The sequence below is a fragment of the Geotrypetes seraphini genome, chromosome 6 (genome assembly GCF_902459505.1).
Source record: "Geotrypetes seraphini chromosome 6, aGeoSer1.1, whole genome shotgun sequence".
Taxonomy (NCBI): Eukaryota; Metazoa; Chordata; class Amphibia; order Gymnophiona; family Dermophiidae; genus Geotrypetes; species Geotrypetes seraphini.
The window spans coordinates 15493598-15520719 of record NC_047089.1 but is presented as its reverse complement, the minus strand read 5'-3'; the positions used below and the strand labels follow the sequence as shown (position 1 = coordinate 15520719).

Here is a 27122-nt window from a genome sequence, read left to right as displayed (position 1 = left end):
TCTTCGAGCCAGCTCCCTCTTCCTAACTGATTCAGTGCACAAAGCCACGGGCAGTAGTTCCTACGGGTATCCTGCGCCTGAACCGGAAGCCTTCTCTCTGACGTTGCAATGTCAGAGGGAAGGCTTCCAGATGAGGCACGGGACATGCAAGGTACAATTATTATCGGGGCGGGGTCTGAGGTGGAGATTGGGTAGAGATGGGTGGGGTCTGGCCCACGACTTAGCCCCGTGTTCTTCAACCGCCAGTCCACAAAATAATTATTTTATTACTGCCGGTCCATAGGTGTAAAAAGGTGAAAAACACTGTTCTAGAATGTTGCTATTTATGATTGTAAAGTGTTTGAGGCTTGTGCAGATGAGGACGGAGCTTAGGCATTGGTGGAATGAGGCATTATGACATCACAATCTCAGCTCTAGAATGTTGCTACTTATGAGTTTAAAGTGTTTGAGGCTTGTATAGATGAGGACGGAGCTTAGGCATTGGTGGAATGAGGCATTATGACATCACAATCTGAGCTCTAGAATGTTGCTACTTAGGATTTGAAAGTTTTTGTGCAGATGAGGACGGAGCTGGCAGGAATGGGGCAGAGACAGGAAAAGAACGCGTAGGGATGGAACGGTAAAATAAGTTCCTGTGGGGAAGGGGAAAAATTTGTCCCCCATGTCATTCTCTAGTCCAAAAGCCTCAGATAGGTTTTGAGTAGTGACTTAAATTTGGCAAAAGAAGATTCTAAGTGAATAAGCAGGAAAAGTGCGTTCCAGAGAGTTGGGCCAAGAAAACTAAAGGAAGTCTTGTGAGAAATGGTCATGTGAAAAGCAGGGAGAGCAGGCACGGACAGAAGATTGGCAGAGGAAGAGCAAAGAAAATGTCTCAGATAGGGAATTAATACCGTGTTAAAAGATAGGCAGGGACTGATAGGAAGCGGGATTTGTACACGAGGCAAAGGATTTTGAACTTGATCCAGGCTAAGACAGGAAGCCAATGCTCAAGGCGGAGAAAAGGAGTAACATGGTCATAACGAAGAGAGGAGTGGAGAAATGTAACTGCGGTTAAGAGAGTGCAGAGGAAGTCCTATGGGCATCTTAGTGCATAATAATCGTTAGTGCTGCCCGATTCAGGGAAAATGTTTTCAATTCCATTTGGCCTATTGAATCAATTTTTGGATTTGATTCACTTTTCCCGCCCAATCAGATGTTTTTGTTTTTCAAATGTCCTGCTGGGTTTATTTTTTTAGCCTTTTCACCTATCCCCCACTCTTCTTTGCTCTCTCCAACCCCATGCTGGCACTGAGATGTAAACAAAATAAATAAAAAAGACTTTTCCTCTCTCTGTTAAACTGTGAACATGCGCTATGACCTTACACCAGCTCTGGAAGGATACACATTTCAAATCTCACATACAGTGGTGCCTCGCATAACGGCCGCCTCGCACAGCGAACGCTGCGCACAACGAACTTCTTGTCTTGATCCGTACAACGGACTTCGTTTCACACAACGAAGTCGCCCGAGCTGCATCGCTTAACTGGCGCTACATATTTTAAACCTCCCCCCGCCGCCACCGCATATGTTTAAACCTCCCCCCGCCGCCACCGCATATGTTTAAACCTCCCCCCGCCGCCACCGCATATGTTTAAACCTCCCCCCCGCCGCCTGGGCCTGCGCTGATCTCTGAATGGCTGCAGTCAGCTCTCGCGGGACTCACAAGAACTAACTGCAGCCATTCGGAGATCGGCATGGGCCCACACAGGCGTGCAGAGGAATTGCTCCTGATCTCTGCGCTTCTGGCCTGTACGCCACTGGCTGGGAAAGATGGGAGGAATTAAAAAAGGTACTGGGGAGTATGTGGGGGGTGATTATAATACACAGCAAGGATCAACAAAACCCCTGTCTCCCCTCCCCTTCACATATATCCCCTCTATATCATGCTAACAGCTCTAACAAGATAAATTTATCTTTTTTTATGTCATCTTAGCATATTTTATGCTACAGAACGAATTATTTTTTTTAACATGTATTGTTATGGGAAAATGCGTTTCACATAACGAACTTTTCGCATAACAAACTTGCTCCTGGAACGAATTAAGTTCGTTGTGTGAGGCACCACTGTATTATAATCACAAAACATAAAATAAAATGATTTTTTCTACCTTCCATTGCCATATCCAACATTTGTTTCATTTCCACCATCTCTCTCTCTCCTGCCTTGTGCCCTGGGTCAAAACTCTCTATTCCTCTCCTTGCAGCATCCTTCCCTTCCTCCCCTCTTTTATCGTGTGCAACCTTTCTTTCTCGCTCCCCGTGCACCATCTCTCCCTGCCCTCCACCCTATGTCCAACATTTGTCCCTCTCCTCCATGCATGTTTCCCTCCCCTCCACCTTAAGCAGGATTTCTCCCTCTCACCCCTTTCTGCCTATTTGTTTCATTTCTCCCTTCCTCTCCTTCACCCCAACAATTCTTCCTCTCCCCCCCCATGTGCAGCATCTTTCCTTCCTTCCTTCCCATCCCCCTGTGCAATAGTTTTCTATCCCTCCCTCCCATCCCCCTTTGCAGCAACACCCCATCGACCCTCCCACCGTGAGACCTGTCATACCTCTAGGTCTCCCAAAGCAGCAGCAATGGTGGTGATGGCCAGCCTTGAAGAGGCAGCGCTGTGAACAGGGTGATTGTGGCCTACCCCGCCAGGGCTTCCCTTTGCCGCATCATCAGTGATATGTCTGAGGGAAGGCCCCGGTGGAGCAGGCCACAAGCAGCCCATTCAGAGCACTGCCTCTGTTGACCAGTCACCATTGCTGCTGCTTTAGGAGGCCTGGAGATATGTCAGGACTCGCTGTGGGGAGGGGGGGGGAAGGGTTGTCACTGAATCGGCGAGTCCAATTTTTTCACACAACGAATCGATTCGAATTGATTCACTGAAGTGAATCAGTGAATCCATTCGAATCAGCGAATTGGACAGCACTAGTGTGCATTAGATCAGTTAGTGCACTTTAACAAAAGGACCCCTTAGTGTGCTAAAAATGCTCAGCAATCTACACCTGTCCCTGCGTATTTCCACATGCTGTGAAGCTGCATTGAAAATTTGAGTCTCTTGATGAATACTGCAACACTAGAGGTCAATTGGGTTCAGTTGGAAGCATAGAAAGAGCAGGAAGAGGCTACAACTCTCTCCCCTTCAATACATGCAGTCCACAGGTTTTCACCATGGTGCTTAGTAGACATATTTGTACAGACAAGATGCAAGCTGGCGTTTTACCTTCTGCAGCGGTGTGGACGATTGGCCAAATGCACTGCAGGGGTAGCCAGAGAGAAGCTAGTAGGATAGAAGGCAGAAAGACAGAACAGAGAAAGAAGAAACATCTTTGAGAAGAGACTTTCAGGGTAGCTGACTGCTGCAGCAGTTTGCAAGGACCGATTCACATCCAGACTATCGGTGGAGGCCCATAACACAGGCCATGGAAAAACACTGAGTGCAGAAAAGGAGGCTGGAAACAGAGCAATAAATCTGTCACTGAAAGGAAGGAGATTTAATTTAATAACACAAGGATACAGGAGCCGAGACTTATTGACCCATACATATCAGCATTTATGCTACAGGGCAGCCATTTTGCTTCTGAAGAGAGAGAGTTGGTTATACTCTCAAACTACAGCTGATGTAGCATTTATCGCAGGCCCGCTGGGTACATCTGTTGGGAAACTGATGGAACATCTGGTAAATCTCAGGAGGTCTGATTGGACAGTCCTATCGTCACTAAATGGGGTTACTCAGTTAAGAAATGGTGAGGGAGGGAATGGGGATATTACTGTATAATGGAAGACGAGAAAGTTACCAGGCCAAGCAGAGAAGCTTGACATCCATGAAATTCATCATATGGGCTTTTTTTTCCCTTGAACGACTAATTTAAAATGTAAATAGATGAAGGACAAAAACTCTTGGAACAGGGCACACTAGACCAGGGGTGGGCAACTCCGGTCAGTCGGGTTTTCAGGATTTCCCCAATGAATATGCATGAGATCTATTTGCATGCACTGCTTTCAATGCCTAGTCATTGGGGGGAATCCTGAAAACCCGACTGGATTCCGGCCCTCGAGGACCGGAGTTGCCCACCCCTGCCCTAGACACGGTTCATAAGTCGAAAACGCGCAGGACACTCGAGCGCCGACAATACGGAGCAGACAATTGCGCGCAGGACATCAGCGTGCCGGACTTAAACTTAATTTTAAAGTGCTCCGAGGGGGGTTTTGGGGAGGGACCCCCTGCAGTTAAGTTAGTACTGATTGCGCTACCGTTGGGTGGGGGTGTTGGGGAAAGCCCCCCCATTATAGAAGGAAGAGACACTTTTCCCTTTTTATGGAAAAAAGTCAATTTCCTCTGTAAGGTGTGTTTGTGGGGGGGTTTCCCTCACCACACCACACCCCCCAACGGCAGCGGCAACAGTAACTGCGGGGGAGTTCCCCCTCTCAGAGCACTTTAAAATTAAGTTTAAGTCCGGTGCGCTGATGTCCTGCACGCGATTGTCTGCCCGGTATTGTCAGCGCTCGATTGTCTCGCGGGCTTTTGTCCCGTCACCTTAGACGAGGGATCTCAAAGTCCCTCCTTGAGGATCGCAATCCAGTCGGGTTTTCAGGATTTCCCCAATGAATATGCATTGAAAGCAGTGCATGCACATAGAGCTCATGCATATTCATTGGGGAAATCCTGAAAACCCGACTGGATTGCGGCCCTCAAGGAGGGACTATGAGACCCCTGATTTAAATGGTCAGCAATGGCTGCTGACTGGTTAAATTGCACATAACTGCTATCTGTGTATATTCAGCAGGAGATAACCGGTTAATCCCACTGAATATTCACGGTTGGCACATAACTGGGAGCTGGCTATCTCGGGGGGCAGGTTACACAGAGGACCCGATATTCAGTGCTAACCGGGTAAGACTAGTGCAGGGGTAGGGAACTCCGGTCCTCGAGAGCCGTATTCCAGTCGGGTTTTCAGGATTTCCCCCCAATGAATATGCATTGAAAGCCGTGCATGCAAATAGATCTCAGGCATATTCATTGGGGAAATCCTGAAAACCCGACTGGAATACGGCTCTCGAGGACCGGAGTTCCCTACCCCTGGGCTAGTGCATAAATCGGACCACATACATAGCTGTCCTTTCTGTACGCACTAGTTGATGGCCGATTAACGAGGAATATCAGCTTAACTGGTTATCGGCTGGCAGCCAAAAATGAAACCGGACCTTCAATGCCAGTTACCAGAAATGGCCCGGCATTCAATATCCGAGTTCAGCATTGGAGGCAGGCGGTGAGGTTAATTCTTGCCGTTGGCTGGAAATCGGGCCTACACTCTACGGCAGGGGTCTCAAAGTCCCTTCTTGAGGGCCGCAATCCAGTCGGGTTTTCAGGATTTCCCCAATGAATATGCATGAGATCTATGTGCATGCACTGCTTTCAATGCATATTCATTGGGGAAATCCTGAAAACCCGACTGGATTGCGGCCCTCAAGGAGGGACTTTGAGATCCCTGCTCTACAGATATAAACTCTGAAACAGGATACATTAGTTTGTACATTTTGGTTATTAAACGGTTGTGCGATCCATCATTCATTCAAGACGTCTTCCCACTTCAACAGTCTTATCTAATTCGCAGTGTGTAACCACACACACACGTGTGTGCGCTGCGTGCTTATGTGTTACCATAGCGACGTCGGCCTGGAAGATCTGCTTAATGAACTTGTTTTTGGAGGAATGGACAAGCTGGATGATATCTCCGTGAAGGGTGTCCCTGTTTTTCTCCAAGAACCCTGCAGGAAAGGAAGACACACAGAGATGGCAATGAAGCACTGACAGGTAAAAAAAAAAAAAATCAACATTATGGGCCCATTATTCAGAAGCAGTGGTCAGCGGTTAAGAAAACCACTAGTTACCACGGTTACAATAAAACAGGATATTCAGTGCTGACCCGGAAGTGTTAGTCAGTCAGTGGCGACATTCAGATTGCTAGTTAGGGAAGCCTTTTATCCAAATAGCAGTCTGAATATCATCGCTAAGCAGCTAACCTCTGGACCCTCCTAAGCTCCACCTACAGACTACCCTGGTACTGTCCAGATCAGTAGCATAGCCAGAGCTCAATTTCTGGGTGGGCCTGGAGGTGGACTGGATGGGCACGGCCCTTGCATTGCCTTTCCACCCACTATATCTCCCCCACCACCCTGAAGCGGTGCAAAAAAAAAAAAGGTATCTTGACTGGCAGGGATCCTGAGTGACCCCCAGCTGAAGAATCTTCTTTGGAGCTTTGCCCACTCCCCCAAAACTGTCTCATATCCAGGGCAGTCAATGGCACGCGTCTAATTGCCAATGCCGACGGCCCCCCTGCACATGCTCAGTTCAAGCATGAATGAGAATGTATGTGTGTGTATGTTGCGGGGGGGAGGGAGGGGGGTCAGCATTCTTGTCCTTTCTAGGCAGGATATTAGCAGGGCCTAGTGGAAAGCTAGAGCCTTATTTTTGAGTGGCACTTCCTAAGCTGTGGAACCTTGTCCAATGGAAGCTCTGTTACCTTCTTGAAATTCAGGTAGTTGATGGAGACCTTATTATTCCAGGCAGTGGCGTACCTAGGGTATGTGGCACCCGGGGCCCATCATTTTTTGACACCCCCCCCCCATGTAAAAAAATATTTTTTGTAATGACCATGAAACGGAATAAATGGTCAGAATAGAAACAGTCAGTGAAAATTTTCTTATATTCCAAACATAACATAACATAAATTATGTCTGAATTGTCATGACATCAGAAGTACATATGGAGTAGTTGCAGGTGATGCTTGGGACAGTTCTGATTGTGTTAGTTCGGTTTTATGTGTTTTTTGAATAGAAGGGTTTTTATTTCTTTTTGAAGGTTTTGCAGTATGTGGTCGATGTCAATTGGTTGTAGGGTTGGGGGTCGAGTGTTGCAGCTCGAATGGCTAGGAGGTTGTCGAACAGTTTTTTTCTTTTGACGTTTTTGGTTGGAGGGTGTGTGAATGGTGCGTGAGTTCTCCTATGTCTGGTTGAGGTGGATTGAATTATTTAGCTGAAGAAATTAGTTACCCCCTCATCCCACACACATTAATTCTCTTCCATTTTTGTTCCCATTATAAAAAACACTGATAAGTTCCCAGAAAAAAAAGACATTAAAACAAAGGCCCCTACAGATGAGAACATAACATAAGAATAGCCTAACTGGGTCAGACCAATGGTCCATCATGCCCAGTAGCCCATTTTCATGGTAGCCAATCCAGGACACTAATACCTGGTCAAAACCCAAAGAGTAGCAACATTCCATGCTACAGATCCAGGGCAAGCAGACACTTCCCCCATGTCTTAATAACAGATTATGGACTTTTCCTCCAGGAATTTGTCCAAATCTTTCTTAAAACCAGCTACACTATCTGCTTTTACCATAACTTCTGGCCACTTCATTTTTAAGTTTAGATCTTTCCTTTCAAACAGAGACCTTGCTAGATGTCAAATACAGCACAAGGTAACTTCACATGGACTTAGCTGTGCAGGAAATGTGAATCTCCTCATACACCCACCATATAGTGCAAAAATGTGCAAAGGTCTGTTTTTTTCTTTCGATCACTACATAGCCTAATGCCACACAAGCAGCGCTGTTACAAACATATTCTGTAGGTCAATGCTAAGGATAACAAAGTTTCCTTCCTTGGACCAGAAGGAGATAAACCACTGGAAGAGATTCCAAAACAACACCCAAAGACCCACTCAGTGTGTGAACCAGTTGAGTGGAGTGGACTAACTGGGGGGTGGAAATGGGCCCGGAGTTTGCTCAGCAGAATTTCCCAGACCACCTCTTCCTCTCAACACATTGACATGCTGCCACCACCACCACTAGGAACACCTCACTGGATAGGCCAGCTATGCTATAAACTTTATAAAACACATTATTATATTTTCTTATAAAGCACATATTTTAACTGAACTCTCTGACATCCTCAGCCTTTCCATTCACAAAAATAGAAGGAAGAAAAGTTCCCATTTCCTGCTGTTTCATGTCCCCGGCCTATACAATATTTTTTTACTGCAGACCCTTCAAAAGTCTGACCAAATCCTCGTTTCACTTGCATTATAAAGTACTGAGGATGCCATCTCTCCCCAATCCCAGGTCCTAAAGTCTAAGACAGTAGCGCAAACTAATGCTGCCAGATTCAGGAAAAAAAATTTTGATTCGATTCAGCCTATTGAATTGGTTTTTCAATTCGATTTTCCTGCCCAGTTGGGTGATTTTTTTCAAAACTCCTGGTGGGTTTTATAGCTTTTTCACCCCCTTTGGCTTCTCCTAACCACACTGGCGCTGTGGTGTAAATAAAATAAAGAAACAAAAAGGACTTTTCCTCTCTCTGTTAAATCCTAGCTCACGTTTGCAGTCCAACACCAGCTCTGTCAGGATACACATTTCAAATCTGACATATTATAATCACAAAACAGAAAATAAAATTAATTTTTCTACCTTTTGTTGTCTGGTTATATTTCAAATCTTGTTGGTCCAAGGCTCTGGTTTTCTTCTGATAACTTGCTTGCCAGGGTCTCCTTCTTCTTCTTTCTGCGTTCTAACCATCCATCTGCCAACTCTGTCCTCCCTTTCCATTTCCCTTCCCTCCCCAGGAAGTCTGGTATCTTTCCTTTTTTTCATCTCCCTCCACAGATCCACCTTTTCTTAACTACCCTTTCATCCGGCATCTCTCCCTCCTTCCCCACCACCCCAGAGTCCACCATCTCTCCCTTTCTTTTCCCTATTACCCTCCTATCCAGTATCTCTATCCCTCCTCCACACCATCCCTTGTGTCCAATTTCTCTCCCTTTCAGTTCCTTCCCTCCCTAAATCCCATGGTCCATCATTTCTCTCCCTCTCCTCTATTTTCAGACCCATTATTTCTTCATCCCCCCCCAAAGTTTGGCATATGCACGTCTCTTTGAACACCCCCTTCCCTCCGTGTACTTCTAAACCAGGGTCCCCCCCAAAGGCCTGTCCCCCCTTAAAGGTCTGCCTGTCCCCCCTTGAAGGCCTGCACCCCCCTTGAAGGCCTGTCCCACCCCCTTGTAGGCCTGTCCCCCCCCTTGAAGGCCTCTCCCTCCCCCTTGAAGGCCTGCCTGCCTGTCCCCCCCCTTGAAGGCCTGTCCCCCCTTGAAGGTCTGCACCCCCTCCCTGAAGGCCTGCACCCCCCTGAAGGCCTGCACCCCCCTTGAAGGCCTGTCCCACCCCCTTGTAGGCCTCTCCCCCCCCTTGTAGGCCTGTCCCCCCCTTGAAGGCCTGTCCCCCCCTTGAAGGCCTGTCCCCCCCTTGAAGGCCTGCACCCCCCTTGAAGGCCTGCACCCCCCTTGAAGGCCTGTCCCACCCCCTTGTAGGCCTCTCCCCCCCCCTTGTAGGCCTGTCCCCCCCTTGAAGGCCTGCAACCCCTTGAAGGTCTGCACCCCCCCGAAGGCTTGCACCCCCCTGAAGGCCTGTCCCCCCCTTGAAGGCCTGTCCCCCCCTTGTAGGCCTGTCCCACCCCCTTGTAGGCCTGCCTGCCTGTCCCCCCTTGAAGGCCTGTCCCCCCCCCTTGAAGGCCTGTCCTCCCCCTTGAAGGTCTGCACCCCCCCGAAGTCCTGCACTCCCCCGAAGGCCTGCACCCCCCCGAAGGCCTGCACCCCCCCTGAAGGCCTGTCCCCCCCTTGATGGCCTGTCCTACCCCCTTGTAGACCTGTCCCCCCCTTGAAGGCCTGCCTGCCCCCCCTTGAAGGCCTGCCTGCCCCCCCCTTGAAGGCCTGTCCCTCCCCCTTGAAGGTTTGCACCCCCCCGAAGGCCTGTCCCCCCCCCTTGAAGGCCTGCCTGCCCCCCCCTTGATGGCCTGTCCCCCTTTGAAGGCCTGCCTGCCTGTCACCCCCCCTCCCCCTTGAAAGCCTGCCTGCCCGCCCGCCCCACCCCGAAGGACCGCTCGCCCCCCTGGCCTCCCCGCACCACCTATGAAGCAGCACTACCTATGCTCCCGACCTTGCCGTTCAGTCCCCCCCACCACCACCCCCGAAGGACCGCTCGCCCCACTGACCTTCCTGCACCACCTATGAAGCAGCCGCAGCAGGATCGCGACGTCAGCTATCCTTGCGCTGCTTAGGCGCTGCTTCCTGCACCGCGGTCCCGCCCCTCCTCTGATGTCAGAGGAGGGGCGGGACCGCGGCGCAGGAAACAGCGCCCAAGCAGCTCAGGGATCGCTGACGTCGCAATCCTGCTGCGGGCTGCTTCACAGGTGGTGCAGGAAGGTCAGTGGGGCGAGCGGTCCTTCGGGGGTGGTGGGGGGGGGGACTGAACGGCAAGGCCGGGAGCACCCCCTCAGGGCTGGCACCCGGGGCGGACCGCCCCTCCCCCCCCCCCCCCCCCCTTGGTACGCCACTGATTCCAGGCAAGGATGAAATAGGGATACCGGGGACAGAGGAGATGGGTTGCCTTCTATGCTATTCTACATTATTGCTAACTTTATATGCTACTAGCGTTTAAGCCCGTTACATTAACGGGTGCTAGATTAGATTAGTCTGATCCAGAATGGCTATTCTTCTTATGTCTTACCCCCATTTCCCCTTTTACCTTCCCTATTTCCACCAACTTAAAAAAATCTGTCTCCTTTCTCTGTCCTTCACCTCCATAGAACTCCCTCTCCATTTCCCCTTTCCCCATCAACCTTCACATATTCTTCCAGCTCCTATCTTCAGCCCCTTTCTCTGACATGTCCCCTTCTCCCACCTCCCCCTTTTTTTCATCCCCAGCTCCCTTCTCTCACACATTCAACCCTAACCCCCTTCTCATACCTGCTCTTCCAGCCCTCAGTTCTAGCCCCCGTCTCCTTTCACACCTGTCTTCCTTTTCAGCCCCCAAATTCAGACCCAGACCCCTTCTCTCACAACTCACCTTTTGCAGTCCCAAGCTACAGCCCTCTTCTCCGAACTGTCTTCTTTTGACAGCCTCCTACAGCAGGTCTCTTTTCCCAAGAACCCCCCTTTAAAGCCTCCTTCCCTCACATGTCCCCTTTTTTCAGCCCCAGCTCCAAACCCCTTTGTAGCCCCCCCCAGCCCCCTTCTCCCATCTTTTCCCTTTCAGCCTCCAGCCCCAGCCCCCTTTTCTCACAGGTCCCTTTTGCAGCCTCCTTCTCACACATAACCCCTTTTCTGCCCCAGCCCCCTCTTACACATTCCCATTGTCAGCTCCCAGCTCCTTTCTCTAACATGTTCCCTTTTAACAACACCGACCCCAGCTCCAGCCCCCTTCTCCCACCTACCCCTTTTTTCAGCCCCTAGATCCCTTCTCGTATTTGACCCCTTTTGCCTCTGGAGTGTGGCTTGGACCCTGGTCCAGTGAAATCAGTCCCCATTCGCTCTGGAATACTGACAGCATATCGTGCGCTGAGACGCTTCCCTGCTCGGTGGTTCTATTGTACTGCGCATGCGTTTTAATGTTGCACGGAAGCACGGAGGCACGGGGAGGCACGGAGTTTCAATCGTAGTGCGCATGCGCTAACTAAGCTATTATTATTATAGATTGCGATTTTTTTTCTTTGAAGAGGTTTTCAAGAGAGGCAGTCCAAATTTTTATCTAAACTCCCCCCCTTTTTTGATAAAGCTGTAGTGCAGTTTATAGCGACGGCCGCGGTGGTAACAGCTCCGATGCTCGTAGGATTTCTATGAGTGTTGGGGCTGTTACCGCCGGAGCCGACGCTAAAAAACCGCGCTACGGGGTGTGTGTGCGTAAATAAATAAACAAAAATATGGCTTTACCTTTTGTTTCATAGTAGACCACACCGGCAAAGTGGTAGATTCCGAACTGAGTTTCATAGTTGTTCTTCGGAGGAATGTAGTTCGTGTTTACCTTGTGCTGTGAGTTCAGTTTATTCAGCATGGTGGTATCTGTGCCCTGCAAGAAAGAATCTATTTAATATTGAATCATGATGAAGTCTCCGGGCAGGTCTGACGAATTCAAGAAAGAAACATTTGCAGATGGGGGCGATCGGGGGAATGCCCCTTCTGCCTGCATGGATCACTGTCTGAGTTGCAATCTTATTTTTTTTTTTTACTTTTTACTGGACCTCTGGGATGGCTATTTTATTTTTCTTTTGACAGTAGTTTTAACCCGCGAGTTAAAACCACGGGCTAGCACTGCGGGGCAGGCAGATCGAGGCAGCGCGAGGCAGATCGGGGCAGCGGGAGACAGATCGGAGCAATGGGAGGCAGATCGGGACAACGGGAGGCAGATCGGGGCAACGGGAGGCAGATCAGAGCAACGGGAGGCAGATCGGGGCAACGGGAGGCAGATCGGGGCAACGGGAGGCAGATCGGAGCAATGGGAGGCAGATCGGGACAACGGGAGGCAGATCGGGGCAACGGGAGGCAGATCGGAGCAACGGGAGGCAGATCGGGGCAGCGGGAGGCAGATCGAGGCAGCAGGAGGCAGATTGGGGCAGCGGGAGGCAGATTGGGGCAGCGGGAGACAGATCGGGGCAGCGGGAGGCAGATCGGGGCAGCGGGAGGCAGATCGGGGCAGCGGGAGGCAGTTCGGGGCAGCGGGAGGCAGTTCGGGACAATGGGAGGCAGATCGGGGCAGCGGGAGGCAGATCGGGGCAGCGGGAGGCAGATTGGGGCAGCAGGAGGCAGATCGGGGCAGCGGGAGGCAGTTTGGAACAATGGGAGGCAGATCGGGGCAGCGGGAGGCAGATCGGGGCAGTGGGAGGCAGTTCGGGACAATGGGAGGCAGATCGGGGCAGCGGGAGGCAGATCGGGGCAGCAGGAGGCAGATTGGGGCAGCGGGAGGCAGATCGGGACAATGGGAGGCAGATCGGGGCAGCGGGAGGCAGTTCAGAACAATGGGGGGCAGTTCAGGACAATGGGAGGCAGATCGTGGCAACGAGAAGCAGATCGGGGCAGCGGGAGGCAGATCGGTGCAACGGGAGGCAGATTGGGGCAGCGGGAGGCAGATCTGGACAGCGGGAGGCAGATCTGGACAGTGGGAGGTGTTCGGGGCAGCAAGAGATCATGGCTGACAGGGCAGAGAGCAGGGCTGCAGAAGGCAGGGCAGTCGGAAAGGGCTTGAGCGACTGGTCCCCAGCAGTCACTTCTTTTGTGATCCCTGAAGCCTGGACCAACCCCACCCCGCTTCTCTCTCTCTCTTTCCTCTGGACTCTGGCTCATCGCCCTGTCTTCTCAGACAGCCTCTCACCTATCCAGACACACATTAATGCAGGAAAACTGTTCTCTCTCTCACACACACACACAAGCAGCCTCTGAAACCACTCGGTATTTGTAAAGCTTAATTCTGTTTCTTTCTATACATTTGTAACCCAGTATATACTTGATGTATCTCTCTAAACATTGCCTTTCTGTAATATTAAGCCTATTTCTGCACAATATATTCTTTATGTAATCACTCTTGGCTGTCTTTGTCATTAATTTCACTTCCTACTGAACCTTCTATGAGGATATCGAACCCGGAACCTGGCGGATTGTAAGGCCGTCACCTTTATATCACTGGGGGCTTGTTTGCGTCAACATCATCCCTCCAAAACCTTACATTTTGGGTGGGGGCTCATCCTTACAAAGTGTTTATTAATTGAAGTCAATCAAACAGTCTTTTATCGGGTATCGAGTCCACGTCCATGTTTCGGCATTACAACTTGCCTCAGGGGTACAAGAAACATCCAGTAGGTGGCAGACTTATACTATCGATGGTATGATTGTCAATGCCTTATTCAATTATTCTGGAGCAATGCCAGAAAAATAAATTCCCTCCTGGGACAAATCGTCGGCTCAAAGAGCGTCTGGAAAAAAATAAAAACCCCGCAACCTAGGCCATACCTTGGGAAACTTGCTCTCCTCGTCGATGAGAGAGATGATGTTCATGGGTTTGATGGCGATCATGTCCAAGGCGTCCTGGTTGTCGGTGAACTCTATGTGCTGCCAGTTAATGTTCTCCAGGTTATACTCCTCCTGCTCCAGTTTGAACACGTGGCGGACGAAGAACTGCTGCAAGTTCTCATTGGCAAAGTTTATGCAGAGCTGCTCGAAACTGCGGAAGAAATCACGAGAGAGAGAGAGACAGTTCGGCTGAAGAGAAAATGATTTCCACGCTTGTTAGCAGCTGGGGGCGGAAATCCTGTTGTGTTTGTCAGCAGATATGAATGCAGAAGTAGAGAATGACACGGTGACAAAATTCATCACCGTTCCCGTCCCCACGGATAACCACGGGAAATAATCCCATGTCATTTTCTAGTGTCTGTTTCAACCTCAGTCCTTCTTCAGAGCAAAGCTTGCGGGTCAGTGGTTGTGGCCATTCATACTCTGATTCTTATGGGAGCCAAGGATAATGAAGCCATTGTGACATCACTGATGTGATTGGCTCTTAGGCACTGGTGGAATGAGGCATTATGACATCACAATATCTGCTCTGGATACCAGAGACTGTCATTCTTCAGTGTCTGTTTCAACCTCAGTCCTTCTACACCAGCATTCTTCAAAGCAAAGCTTGCGGGTCAGTGGTTGTGGCCATTCATACTCTGATTCTTCCCTCTCTCCTTAAAGAATGACATGAAGATGGTTTCCCACGGTTATCCGCGGGGACGGGAACGGTGATGAATTTTGTCACCGTGTCATTCTCTATGCAGAAGGTAGTACAGTAGTAGTCCCTCCGAAATTCGCGGGGGTTATGTTCTCAGAGTGACCGGGAATGTTGAAACCCCGCAAATATCGGACGAGTACTGTAATCAGTGCGTGGAAGACAAAACACCTAAAACCCCTCGTCGCCTGCTTGCCCCTGCGCTCTCAGCACTTCCCCTCCCCCCTCCTCCTCTCTTGCTCCGGCCCCGCCCTCTCCCCGGCACCAGACGGCTTCAGCCAAAACGAATGCAGCTCTTTCTCCCTCTTCAGCTGAAGCGCCCGCCTTTGGAGATTATCGCGAGGCTCTCGCCTCTCTCTGCCACACGCACGCGCCTGCCCACAGAATCGCTCGTCCTTAGCTGTCGCTTCCATTCAGCAGTAATTTTATCTTCAGGGAAAATCCGCAAATTACTGAGTCAGCGAATTCGGAACCACGAATTCGCAAGGGTATACTGTAATGTCATCCAGACAATGGTTACACATTTTTACTTTGATGCCAAATGAGCTCCAGTTCCTCAGGACAGGCTGTTCCGGTCCTGATCTTATCCCACGCCACCAGGGACCTGCAGTCTTGCCTCTCTTAGGGAAATCCAAACCACAGGCTAATAAATGCAATGGGGGTAAAACCAGGACTGGGTTATCCTGACCCGAAAAATGGAGCCAGTTGGGAACCTTGGATTATATTTTAGATGATTTAGGTGCCATTGAAATAAGCAAAAAGCTGATTTATATGTATGAATCTACTACTACTATTTATTATTTCTGAAGCACTGAAAGGCGTACACAGCACTGTACATTGTAACAAACAATAGACAGTCCCTGCTCAGAAGAGCTTACAATCTAATTTAGATAGGACATCTGCATAGACATAGAATCTGCATTTCAGTTATAAATGTATGAAAACAGGGGGGGGGGAGGGGGGGCCCATCTTAGTGGGCCTTCAGGGGATTTCCCCTACCCCCTAAAGCAGTGGTTCCCAACCCTCTCCTGGAGGACCACCAGGCCAGTCGGGTTTTCAGGACAGCCTTAATGAATATGCATGAGAGAGATCTGGATATAATAGAGGTGCCAGGCATGCAAATCTGCTCCATTCATATTCATTAGGGCTATCCTGAAAACCCGACTGGCCTGTGGGTCCTCCATGACAGGGTTGGGAACCACTGCCCTAAAGGACCTGAGGGCATGGCTCTGAATTTTATTGGTTGAGCAGGCAACAGGCAGCTGCTGTTCAGCCAATCAAATTCAGATCAGATCACCTAGATATGGCACTTAGTGGGGGTGCTGGCACCTCTCTGCCCCCCCCCCACTATGCTCACCCCTCTCTTCCCTGCCCCCCCCCCCGGTACCTCTTTAAAATCTTCACCAGCACAAGCAACTACTCTAGCCTGCTGCTCGCACTGGCCTGGCCACTTTCAGGTCATGGGGCCAGGAAGTGATGTCAGAGGGAAAGCCAGCAGGCTGGAGAAGCTGCTCACGCTGGTGAAGATTTTAAGAGGTACAGGGGTGGGGAGGTCGTGAATGTGGCACCGAAGGAGTGGGGGGAGGGGGGAGCCACCGCCCTGGGCATCTCCTACCTTCGCTACGCCACTGGTGAGAACTGTTTCCTATTTAATAACATCCCAGCTGGCTTATTTGGAAGAATTTCGTGTTTGGCAAGAAAAAAAAAATATCGGCAGGTGAAAGTAGGAATTCGGGAAGCCTATGAAATATATGGAGCCATAATTCAAAATGATGCACAAAAGTGAGAGGGGGGTTAAAGAGTTTGAAATCTCCTCCACTTCTGCCTAGGCACTACCTGTTCACAGTGAAGTTCTCAAAGCCAAAGATATCCAGCAGGCCGATGGATCTCCGAACAAGTTTGGGTCCTTGGGAGACAGGTCTGTAGATGGCAGCATTAATCTTATCCACAATCCAGACAAAGAGTCGACCATATATCCCCTAGAATATTGAAGAAAAGGTTTTAAAATCTGAGTGAAGTGAAGGAAAATAAATAGTACCGAATCTAACATAATACTAGATTAGAAACAAATATTTAATACATGTACTGTATATAAGTAGAAACCTAATGGCAGATAAAGGCCAAATGGCCCAACCAATCTGCCCATCCGCAGCTTCCACTATCTCCTCCTCTTCCTATTGGCTCTTAACATTTGCATCTCCTCTTCCTATAGGCTAAGGCTCTTTACACCTGCATTGTGAGGTCATAGAGCTTTATGGTTATAGAAACAGAAACATGATGGCAGATAAGGGCCAAATGACCCATCCGCAGCATCCACTATCTCTTCTTCATACTACTACTACTACTCTTTATCATTTCTATAGTGCTGAAAGGCATGCGCAGCGCTGTACCTTTTGACATTTAATAGACGACTCCTGTTTGGAAGCGTTTACAGTCTAACTTGGACAGACAGACATGATCTTTAGGTTTGGGGGTCGTGCGGCTGAATTTTGAATGGAATGAAGTGGAGAAAGATGGCTGAGCGGAAGACCTGAGAGTAGTGAGTTGCAGTAATCTAAGCATGGCGTGGATAAGGGTCTTGGTAGTATGCTTAGAAAGGAGAGGTCGGATTGGGGTAATATTATAGAGGAAGAAGCAACATGTTTTTTTTATTTTTTTATTGTGCTTTTGAATACTTTACAATATCCAATATTTCCAAAAGAAAAAAGGAAACAAATTCATACAAAGCAATACATAATCAAATCATACATACATAATTCCTTTCAAGCCCACATCAATGGGGAGAACCTGTTACTATTTCTAAACAAATAAATTCAAGAAAACTAAAGGACAATAATTCTCGGTTTGTACTAACCTACCTCGAATCATTCCTTACTATGGGATATTAGATTAATTTACTCCTCTTGTTCTCAGCTAGATGAAACAAAATCATTTCTATTCTCTCGCAACTAGAAATTGTTGTAATTGAATAGGATCCCAACAAGCATATTCAATATCTTGTAACTTAATTAAACATTTACAAGGAAATTTCAGGTAAAAAGATGCCTCCAGAGCCAAAACTCTATCCTTCAATTTCAGAAATTCTTTCCTTCGCAATTGAGTGGTTCTGGAGACATCCGGAAAAATCCTAACAAGATCCCCACAAAATTTCATTAACCTGTTCTTAAAATAAAGTTTCATAATCAATGTCTTATCCATCTCACTCATGCATGTTATCACCAGAGTGGACCGACTCTGGATCACATCCTGTGTATCTTCCAAAAATTCAGTCAAATTTACCTCTGGTGTGGCCAGATGGTCCACCTCCTGGGCAGATTCTAGTTTTTTTGGAGGAATATAATAGTAATTATTTATTGGAAATTTCTCCGCATTAGCCATTCCCAGTCCTTCTTTAAAAAACTTCCTTAACAAGATTTCAGGTGACAATAAATGAGTTACTGGAAAATTGACTAAGCGGAGATTTTTTGCTCTATTCATATTCTCCATAGATTCAATTTTAGAATGTATCAATGTAGAATCTTTAACTGCAGATACCGAGACAGCTTGTAAATTATTACATTGAGTTTCTACAATATTTAATCGTTTGTCCAAACAACCTCAATTAGAGTCCACATTTTCTAATTTTGAAGAAACAGACTGAGAAAAATCCCCCATTTTTTTCATCATTGTCCTGAGACACCCTTCAACTCTCGATATTCCTAACCATAGGTCCCATAAGGTAATATCCTGTGTTTCCTCTGTACATGAACTTTCCTCCACTCCTCCTGAGAGAATCAATGGTTTAGGAATATCAGTGTAAACTAATTTACCTATATGAGTAGAGGAAACCCCTTGTACATCGGATATAGTAGGGTTAATATTCCTACTATCACTTGATACTGGATGAAGGGGAGGAGTCCGTTCGAGGGAACTTAATGATGCTCCTGACAAGGATGAATCTATATTTGGTGATGTAACAGGTGGATTTTGAGATAATAATGTTAAATGTCTGTCCATGGGACCAGATACCACTGGTGTTGAGCTCTTTGGTTTAATTTTTCTTTTCCCCATATCCAAACAAGCATAGAAATGTTAAAGTAAATTATATTACCAAAATGATCCTGCTCTCAGGCTCCTCGTGGCTCAAGGGGCTCCCAAGGGGCCTTGCATGCCCCTTAGGGCACGCTCCTTTGGCCACGCCCTGCGGCTGCGCGGCTGCGGCCGCAACCGCGGCAGCGGCAGCTTATCAGGAAGTTGGAGACGGACCCGATGACGTCAGGGGGTCTGTCTCTGGAAATGCCTGTCGGCAATGCTTACGCTGGTAAAGATGAAAAGAACCGCTGCTACAGGCAACAAGATCCACCAGACAGCCTCCTCCAAGATATCCTCCGGGTGGTAACAGCTCCCGAAAATGACCCGCGGCAGCGGCAGCTTATCAGGAAGTTGGAGACGGACCCGATGACGTCAGGGGGTCCGTCTCTGGAAATGCCTGTCGGCAATGCTTACGCTGGTAAAGATGAAAAGAACCGCTGCTACAGGCAACAAGATCTACCAGACAGCCTCCTCCAAGATATCCTCCGGGTGGTAACAGCTCCCCAGAAGCAACATGTTTTAGCAGTAGATTGTGTCTGGGTGGAGAAGGTGAAAGAGGAGTCAGAGATGACCCCTGAGATTGCAAGCAGATAAGACCGGGAGGATGAGAGTGTTGTCCACAGAGACGTGGCATAAACACACATGAAGCAAGTCTCTTTCAATTGAAAGGATATTCCAGAGTGAGAGGGCATAGAATGAGGATAAGAGGTGAAAGGCTCAGGAATAATCTAAGCAATTACTTTTTTACAGAAAGGGTGGTAGATGGTGGAATAGTCTCCCAGTAGAGGTGATGGAGACAAAGACTGTGTCTGACTTCAAGAAAGCGTGGGACAGGCACATGGGATCTCTTAGGGAGAGGAGGAGACAATGGATGCTGTGGATGGGCAATCTGGATAGGTCATTTGGCCTTTATCTGCTATCGTGTTTCTATGTTTCTATAACCATAAAGCTCTATGACCTCACAATGCAGGTGTAAAGAGCCTTAGCCTATAGGAAGAAGAGATGCAAATGTTAAGAGCCTTAGCTAATAGGGAGAGGAGGAGATAGTGGATGCTGCAGATGGGAGACTGGATGGGCCCATTTGGCCTTTATCTGTCTTCATGTTTCTATGTTCCTATAACTATAAAGCTCTATGACCTCACAATGCAGGTGTAAATAGCCTTAGCCTATAGGAAGAGGAGATGCAAATGTTAAGAGCCTTAGCCAATAGGGAGAGGAGAAGATAGTGGATGCTGCGGAAGGGCGATTTGGCCCTTATCTGCCATCATGTTTCTGTTTCTATAACCATAAAGCTCTATGACCTCACAATGTAGATGTTAAGAGTCATAGCCAATAGGAAGAGGAGTAGATAATGGATGCTGCGGATAGGCAGACTAGATGGGCCATTAGGCCTTTATCTGCCATCATGTTTCTATGTTTCTATAACCATAAAGCTCTATGACAATTCCACTTTTGTTCTGCTCTTTTGAGTTTTGTTTCCCCTGTTCTTGTGAGCATTCCATACATATACATGCTGAAGGGGTGCATACATGCAAGCACGCAGTTACCGAAATGTGCATACAATCTTTAAGAAATCAAGCTGAGCAGAATCTTAGCTGTGCCCTCTCAATCTTACCTTTACAAAAGCGTCTCTGACATCCAGAGCCTGCTCCATGCTGAGAGGGGTGGAGACCGTTTCCCCTCTTGTGATTAGGGTGCGACTGGTGAGGCAGTTCATCAGATCCTGGGGGTCAACCTGCAGGCAGCACCCCCAAACTCATCAGTCTTCCTCGTGGCACAACAACTTGAGATACATTTTCAAAGACTTAAGCATCATTTTGCACGGGCGAAAAATGGATGGTTAGCCTAAATCAGTCACATATGGGCAAGTGGAATTTTAATTGCCTGAGACGATGCCCATATGCATCTTTCCCTATGCATTTTAGAGGACAATCCAGAGGCGTATTTTAAAAATACGTACATACAGCGAATTACCAAAATGTTAGGCATGCCATGGGCATACTGCTAATGTCGGCAGCTTACACTATTATTTTAAAACAAGTGCAGATACGAGTCTACATTTACCCTTTATAAGAAACTAATATTCAAATAAAACATATGCAGGTGGCTTGTGTTTGAAAATCAATTAGATTTATGTGAACTTAGGGTTATCTGACATCTGGATTTCCCCAGACTTGTCCAGGGGTCTGGACAGCTTTTCAAAACCTGGCACTTTGTCCGAGATTGAAAAGCTTCCACGAAATCGCATCGGGCAGAAGAGCATCCATGCATGCATGGATGCCATGCAATGAGAACATAAGAACATAAGCAGTGCCTCTGCTGGGCCAGACCAGAGGTCCATCATGCCCAGAAGTCCGCTCACGCGGCGGAGGCCCATCAGGTCCAGGACCTGTATAGTAATACTCTCTCTATACCCTTCTACCCTTCTATTCTGCTCCTGATTGGTGAGGCCCGACTTTAGTGCAGGAAGAGGCGGTCGGAGCGTACCGCGAGTGATTTCCTTCACTCGCTGGCGCTCCAGCTGCTCTCTCCTGTCTTCCCCCGCTAAAAACAGTCGCGTTTTTTCAGCATTTGCGCATGGATGTGACATCACTGTGTCGCATCCACGCATGCTCCTGTCTGTCAAGAGCAGGAGCTGGGGCAGGGCTAGGGCGGGCCTGGGGCATAACGGGGCAGGGATGGATGGAACTGGGCGGGCCTGGGGTGGGCCAAGAGGGGGGGGGTGTCCAGATTTTACTAAAGTAAAATCTGGCAACTCTATGTGAACTTAAAAAGTAAAGACACACATTTAGGGCTAAGCACTCGTTACAGTGTTCACAGCTGAAACACTAGTGTGGCAGAGCATATTTCATGAAGAAGTGTTGCTCTTCTGTTTCCTTAGCCCAGCAGTTTTCCGTTGTCCCTCCTGGCTTCCGGCTCAAGCTCTTTCCTGGGCTACAGTGCCATAAACCTGCACTCACAATTACCCAGATTTTCCTCTCTGTACGTGTCTCGTTTCCAGCCAGTGCAGCAAGCTTCCTCAGCCAGGGGCCACGAACTAAGGAATCCCATGAGAACTCCAGTGGCATGCGGTCAGGGCCTTCAGAGGATTTGCCCCACCCACCTAAAGGGCCTGAGGGCGCTGCTCTGAATTTGATTGGTCGAGCAGGCAACAGGCAGCTGCTGCTCAGCCAATCGAATTCAGTACTGTTGCCTGCTCAACCAATCAAATTCCTCTGAAGGCCCTGACCGCATGCCACTGGAGTTCTCATGGGATTCCTTAGTTCGTGGCCCCTGGCTGAGGAAGCTTGCTGCACTGGCTGGAAACGAGACACGTACAGAGAGGAAAATCTGGGTAATTGTGAGTGCAGGTTTATGGCACTGTAGCCCAGGAAAGAGCTTGAGCCGGAAGCCAGGAGGGACAACGGAAAACTGCTTCATGAAATATGCTCTGCCACACTAATGTTTCAGCTGTGAACACTGTAACGAGTGCTTAGCCCTAAATGTGTGTCTTTACTGTCAGGGCCTTCAGGGAGTTCGGAGAATCCCCAGGTCAAAAGCCCTGCTTTTTTTTGGTCTGATGCAGTTTGACTGGCTGAGCGGGCTGCCTACTTAACAAATCAAACTGTATCAAGCCTAAAAGTAAACAAAAAAAATTCAGTGCTCAGTGCCGGCACTAGAATGGCATCGGGCGAAAACACTAGATGCGCTAAAGATACCGACTCGATCGCTGTTGGCTGATTCTCTGGCCAATTCTCCAGCAGCGATCAACACGCCATCAAGTTTGCTTGCAAATGATTTTCACGGAGGTATTTTTGAGGGTTTTCCCCCCCCCATATTTGCCCCTAACCTCCGCGAATATAAAGGGAGAAGTGTGTTCGGTAAATTGCAGTAATTTATGACAGCCACATGAAATCCACGGCAAATCTGTATCCAACCAATTAGCTGACAGCCACTGACCTCGAACAATGACGCGGCGGTGGTTAGGGAAGTAGAGTACAGAACCTCGCATGCATCCAAATTATCATACATACGAGCTAGGAATGAAAAAAAACAAGCATTAAAACACAGAATGAGATCCAGCTAAAACTGTCTGTGGTCATGCATGTAAATAGGAAGAAAATAGGAACCTATAGATTAGAAGATTCTATGGAAGATGTTCACCCCGCCCTATGTTTCAATACAAATTACCTCTGAATAAAATGCAAGAAACTAGAAAGACCTAAGGAGGGTAATATATAACATGTCACTTATACATTTACCCCTCCGTATTTGTGGTTTCGCAGTTTCGGTTAGTCGCGGTTTTTCGATCAAAGGGCCCGCCCCCAAACTTACATCACAGGAAATCGCTGCTCCCAGCTGCACTTTCTTCACCAGAACAGGTCAGGTTATTCGTGGTTTTGTGTCTTTGTTTTTTACAGAAAAACCACGAATAACATACATAAAGTTATTCGCGGTTTTTCAATCAAAGGCCCCGTCCCCAAACTTACATCACAGGAAATCGCTGCTCCCAGCTGCACTTTCTTCACCGGAACAGGTCAGGTTATTTGTGGTTTTGTGTCTTTGTTTTTTACAGAAAAACCACGAATAACATACATAAAGTTATTCGCGGTTTTTCAATCAAAGGCCCCGTCCCCAAACTTACATCACAGGAAATCGCTGCTCCCAGCTGCCCTTTCTTCACCGGAACAGGTCAGGTTATTCGTGGTTTTGTGTCTTTGTTTTTTACAGAAAAACCACGAATAACATACATAAAGTTTTGCGGTTTTTCGATCAAAGGCCCCGCCCCCAAACTTACATCACAGGAAATCGCTGCTCCCAGCTGCCCTTTCTTCACCGGAACAGGTCAGGTTATTCGTGGTTTTGTGTCTTTGTTTTTTACAGAAAAACCACGAAAAACATACATAAAGTTATTTGCGGTTTTTCGATCAAAGGCCCCGCCCCCAAACTTACATCACAGGAAATCGCTGCTCCCAGCTGCCCTTTCTTCACCGGAACAGGTCAGGTTATTCGTGGTTTTGTGTCTTTGTATTTTACAGAAAACCCACGAATAACATACAAAAAGATATTTGCGTTTTTTCTCTATTCGCTGCCTTGCCGTTCCCCTGTCACCACGAATGCGGAGGGGGAAGTGTATATGGCACCTAAGCAGGTGCAAAAAGAAGCAGATCTAAGTAGGAGTCCTTTATTTAATAATGATCGACATTTTCCCCGCACATGGACTGCATCAGAGCAGTGGTGCAGTAAGGTGGCGGGAGCAAGGGGGGGCCGGTTCACCCCTGACGCAGTCCTGCTGAGGGCGTGGCACCCCTCTTACTCTCCTTGCCATGCCCATGCGCCCCTTGCCTTCCCCCGCTTGCGCAAGGTTGCTGCCCGTGTCAGCATCGGCACTCTCTCTGATGTCACTTCCGGGACCTGCGCCTAGCAAGTGACGTCAAAGGGCAAGCCGCCACCGCCACGGGCATGCTGCTCACGCTGGAGATGTTAAAAAGGTACTGGGAATGGGAAGGGGGCACAGGCGTGGTAGGGGGGCGGGGAAGACAGTGGGGAAAAGTACCACCGCCCCGGGCGCTTCTCACCCTTAGTATGCCATTACATCAGAGGTTTCAGAACATAAGAATAGCCTCACTGGGTCAGACCAAAGGTCTATCAAGCCCAGTAGCCCGTTTTCACGATGGCCAATCCAGGTCACTAGTACCTGGCCAAAACCCAAGGTGTAGCAATAGGCCATGCTACCGATCCAGGGCAAGCAGTGGCTTCCCCCATGTCTTTCTCAATAACAGACTATGGACTTTTCCTCCAGGAACTTGTCCAAGCCTTTCTTAAAACCAGCTTCGCTATCCGCTCTTACCACATCCTCTGGCAACGCGTTCCAGAGCTTAACTATTCTCTGAGTGAAAAAATATTTCCTCCTATTGGTTTTAAAAGTATTTCCCTGCAGTTTCATTGAGTGTCCCCCTAATCTTTGTCGTTTTTGACGGAGTGAAAAATCGATCCACTTGCACCCGTTCTACTCCATTCAGGATTTTGTAGACTTCAATCCTATCTCCCCTCAGCCGTCTCTTTTCCAAGCTGAAGAGCCCTAACCTTTTTAGTCTCTCCTCATACAAGAGGAGTTCCATCCCCTTTACCATCTTGGTCGCTCTTCTTTGAACCTTTTCTAGTGCTGCGGTATTTAGCCTCTTACCAACATGACACTACAGCATGTATCACAAGAGTCTTATTTCAATGTGTAAGATTGCTTCCAACTATTTTGCATGCACGGCCTGCTATAAAGCGAGGATGAGTAGGCTCCGATGGTTAAGTAGGAGGAAGGCTTCCCGATCTCCAGTGTCTTCATTTACCTTCATACTGCAGATTCCCCATATGTAATATGGCGGCCAGAAGCTTTGAGATCTCCCAGTTCTCGGTGTCGGTGAACATCAGGACCTTCATTGCTGAGCGGATGTTTGCGTACTCCTTGCTGTCGTCTCTGCCGTCGCAAATGGTGCACTTACCCTGAGAACAACACATAAAACATTCTGTAGGACGAAACGGACACATACAGAAGTTTAAACGTAAAGTTTGTTTACATTCCCTTCTGTTAAATTGTGTTTGTATAAAAGGTTTTTTGAAAGAACTCTCTCTTTTCAGGCTGCTAAATTGACCCAATTAATTGATAAATTTGTATCCTAATGCATTCTGTTGTCTTTTAAATTTTTATGCATTTCTTATAAGCACATAAGCATTGTCTCTGCCGAGTCAGACCATAGGTCCATCATACCCAGCAGTCTGCTCCCGCGGTGGCCCCCAGGTCAATGATCTGTAGTGATCTATTACTCAAGAGCATTTTGTACTGTATAGTAACCCTCTAATTGTACCCCTGGATCCCCTTTCCCTTCAGGAACTCGTCCAATCCCTTTTTGAAACCCAAAATCGTACTCTGCTCTACCACCTCATCTGGAAGCGCGTTCCAGGTGTCCACCACCTTCTGGGTGAAGAAGAACTTCCTAGCATTGGTTCTGAACCTATCTCCCTTCAATTTTTTTTGAGTGCCCTCTAGTTTTTGTTGTCCCCGCCAGTCTGATGTATTTCCATTTTTAAATTGTATTTTTCGCTGCATGTTCAATTTTACTTGTTGTGAACCGCCCAGAACCATTCCTGGTCATGCGGTATATAAAAAATAAAATTATTATTAATAATGCAAGGCCTCTCCTTCAAGGCTAAAGACAGCAGACACAGGCTTTGATTTAGAGAATGACACGGTGACAAAATTCATCACCGTTCCCGTCCCCGCGGATAACCGCGGGAAATAATCCCATGTCATTTTCTAGTGTCTATTTCAACCTCGGTCCTTCTACACCAGCATTTTTCCAAGCAAAGCTTGCGGGTCAGTGGTTGTGGCCATTCATACTCTGATTCTTATGTGAGCCAAGGATAATGAAGCCATTGTGACATCACTGATGTGATTGGCTCTTAGGCACTGGTGGAATGAGGCATTATGACATCACAATATCTGCTCTGGATACCACAGACTGTCATTCTGTAGTGTCTGTTTCAACCTCGGTCCTTCTACACCAGCATTCTTCAAAGCAAAGCTTGCGGGTCAGTGGTTGTGGCCATTCATACTCTGAATAATGAAGCCATTGTGACATCACCGATGTGATTGGCTCTTAGACACTGGTGGAATGAGGCATTATGACATCACAATCTCAGCTCTGGAATGTTGCTGCTCAATCTCAGCATTCTTCAAAGCAAAGCTTGCGGGTCAGTGGTTGTGGCCATTCATACTCTGATTCTTCCCTCTCTCCTTAAAGAATGACATGAAGATGGTTTCCCGCGGTTATTCACGGGGACAGGAACGGTGATGAATTTTGTCACCGTGTCATTCTCTACTTTGATTCTCAGATTATTTCCATTTTTTTTAACACCCTCTTTGGCAAAGGAAACATATCATAAAAGATAAATTGTTACACAAGTATGAATTTTCAAATTATTATTTTACATTTGTATAATGCTTTGTCTGTTATATTTTAAAAGAATATATTAGATCATAGGCTCCCACTTCACCGGCCGTTTGGGTTTTCAGGTAGCGGCTCTGCACGGGCAGGAACGAAGGAAAATTGCTCCTGCTGCGATTCACCGCTGGACCACCAGGGAAACTAAAAGTACGCGGGGGAGGAGGGAGCGAGATAACAATAATTAGAATCGGCTGGGACAGGAGGTGGGAGGGATCCCTCCTGTCCCAGCCACCGCTGGACCACAAGGTCTCCCGGCAGGCCCGGCAGAGGCCTGCAAACAGGTTCGGGGGGGGGGGGGTGGGGGGCGGTTCAGTGCTGACCTGAATATAAACCGAGACCCTCATTTTGAATCTCGGTTTATATTTGAGTGTATATACGGTACATAATTTACCCGTCCTTTTACAAAACTGCGCTAGCGTTTTTAGTGCTGGCCGTGGCGGTAACAGCTCTG

The 27122-nt window shown here is 48.0% G+C and overlaps 1 protein-coding gene across 4 annotated transcripts in view; it reads right to left on the bottom strand.

The window, feature by feature from the left end:
- Positions 1–27122, bottom strand: part of MYO7A (myosin VIIA) — a 274560-nt gene that overhangs the window by 164990 nt on the left and 82448 nt on the right. For all 4 annotated transcript variants that reach the window (XM_033948255.1, XM_033948254.1, XM_033948252.1 and 1 more), the window contains 7 exons: positions 25016–25169; positions 22632–22708; positions 20308–20427; positions 16458–16600; positions 13865–14075; positions 11795–11930; positions 5691–5797 (listed from right to left, as the gene is read on the bottom strand). In XM_033948255.1, the coding sequence (XP_033804146.1) occupies positions 5691–5797; positions 11795–11930; positions 13865–14075; positions 16458–16600; positions 20308–20427; positions 22632–22708; positions 25016–25169 (948 nt within the window). The remainder of the gene's footprint in view (positions 1–5690; positions 5798–11794; positions 11931–13864; positions 14076–16457; positions 16601–20307; positions 20428–22631; positions 22709–25015; positions 25170–27122) is intronic.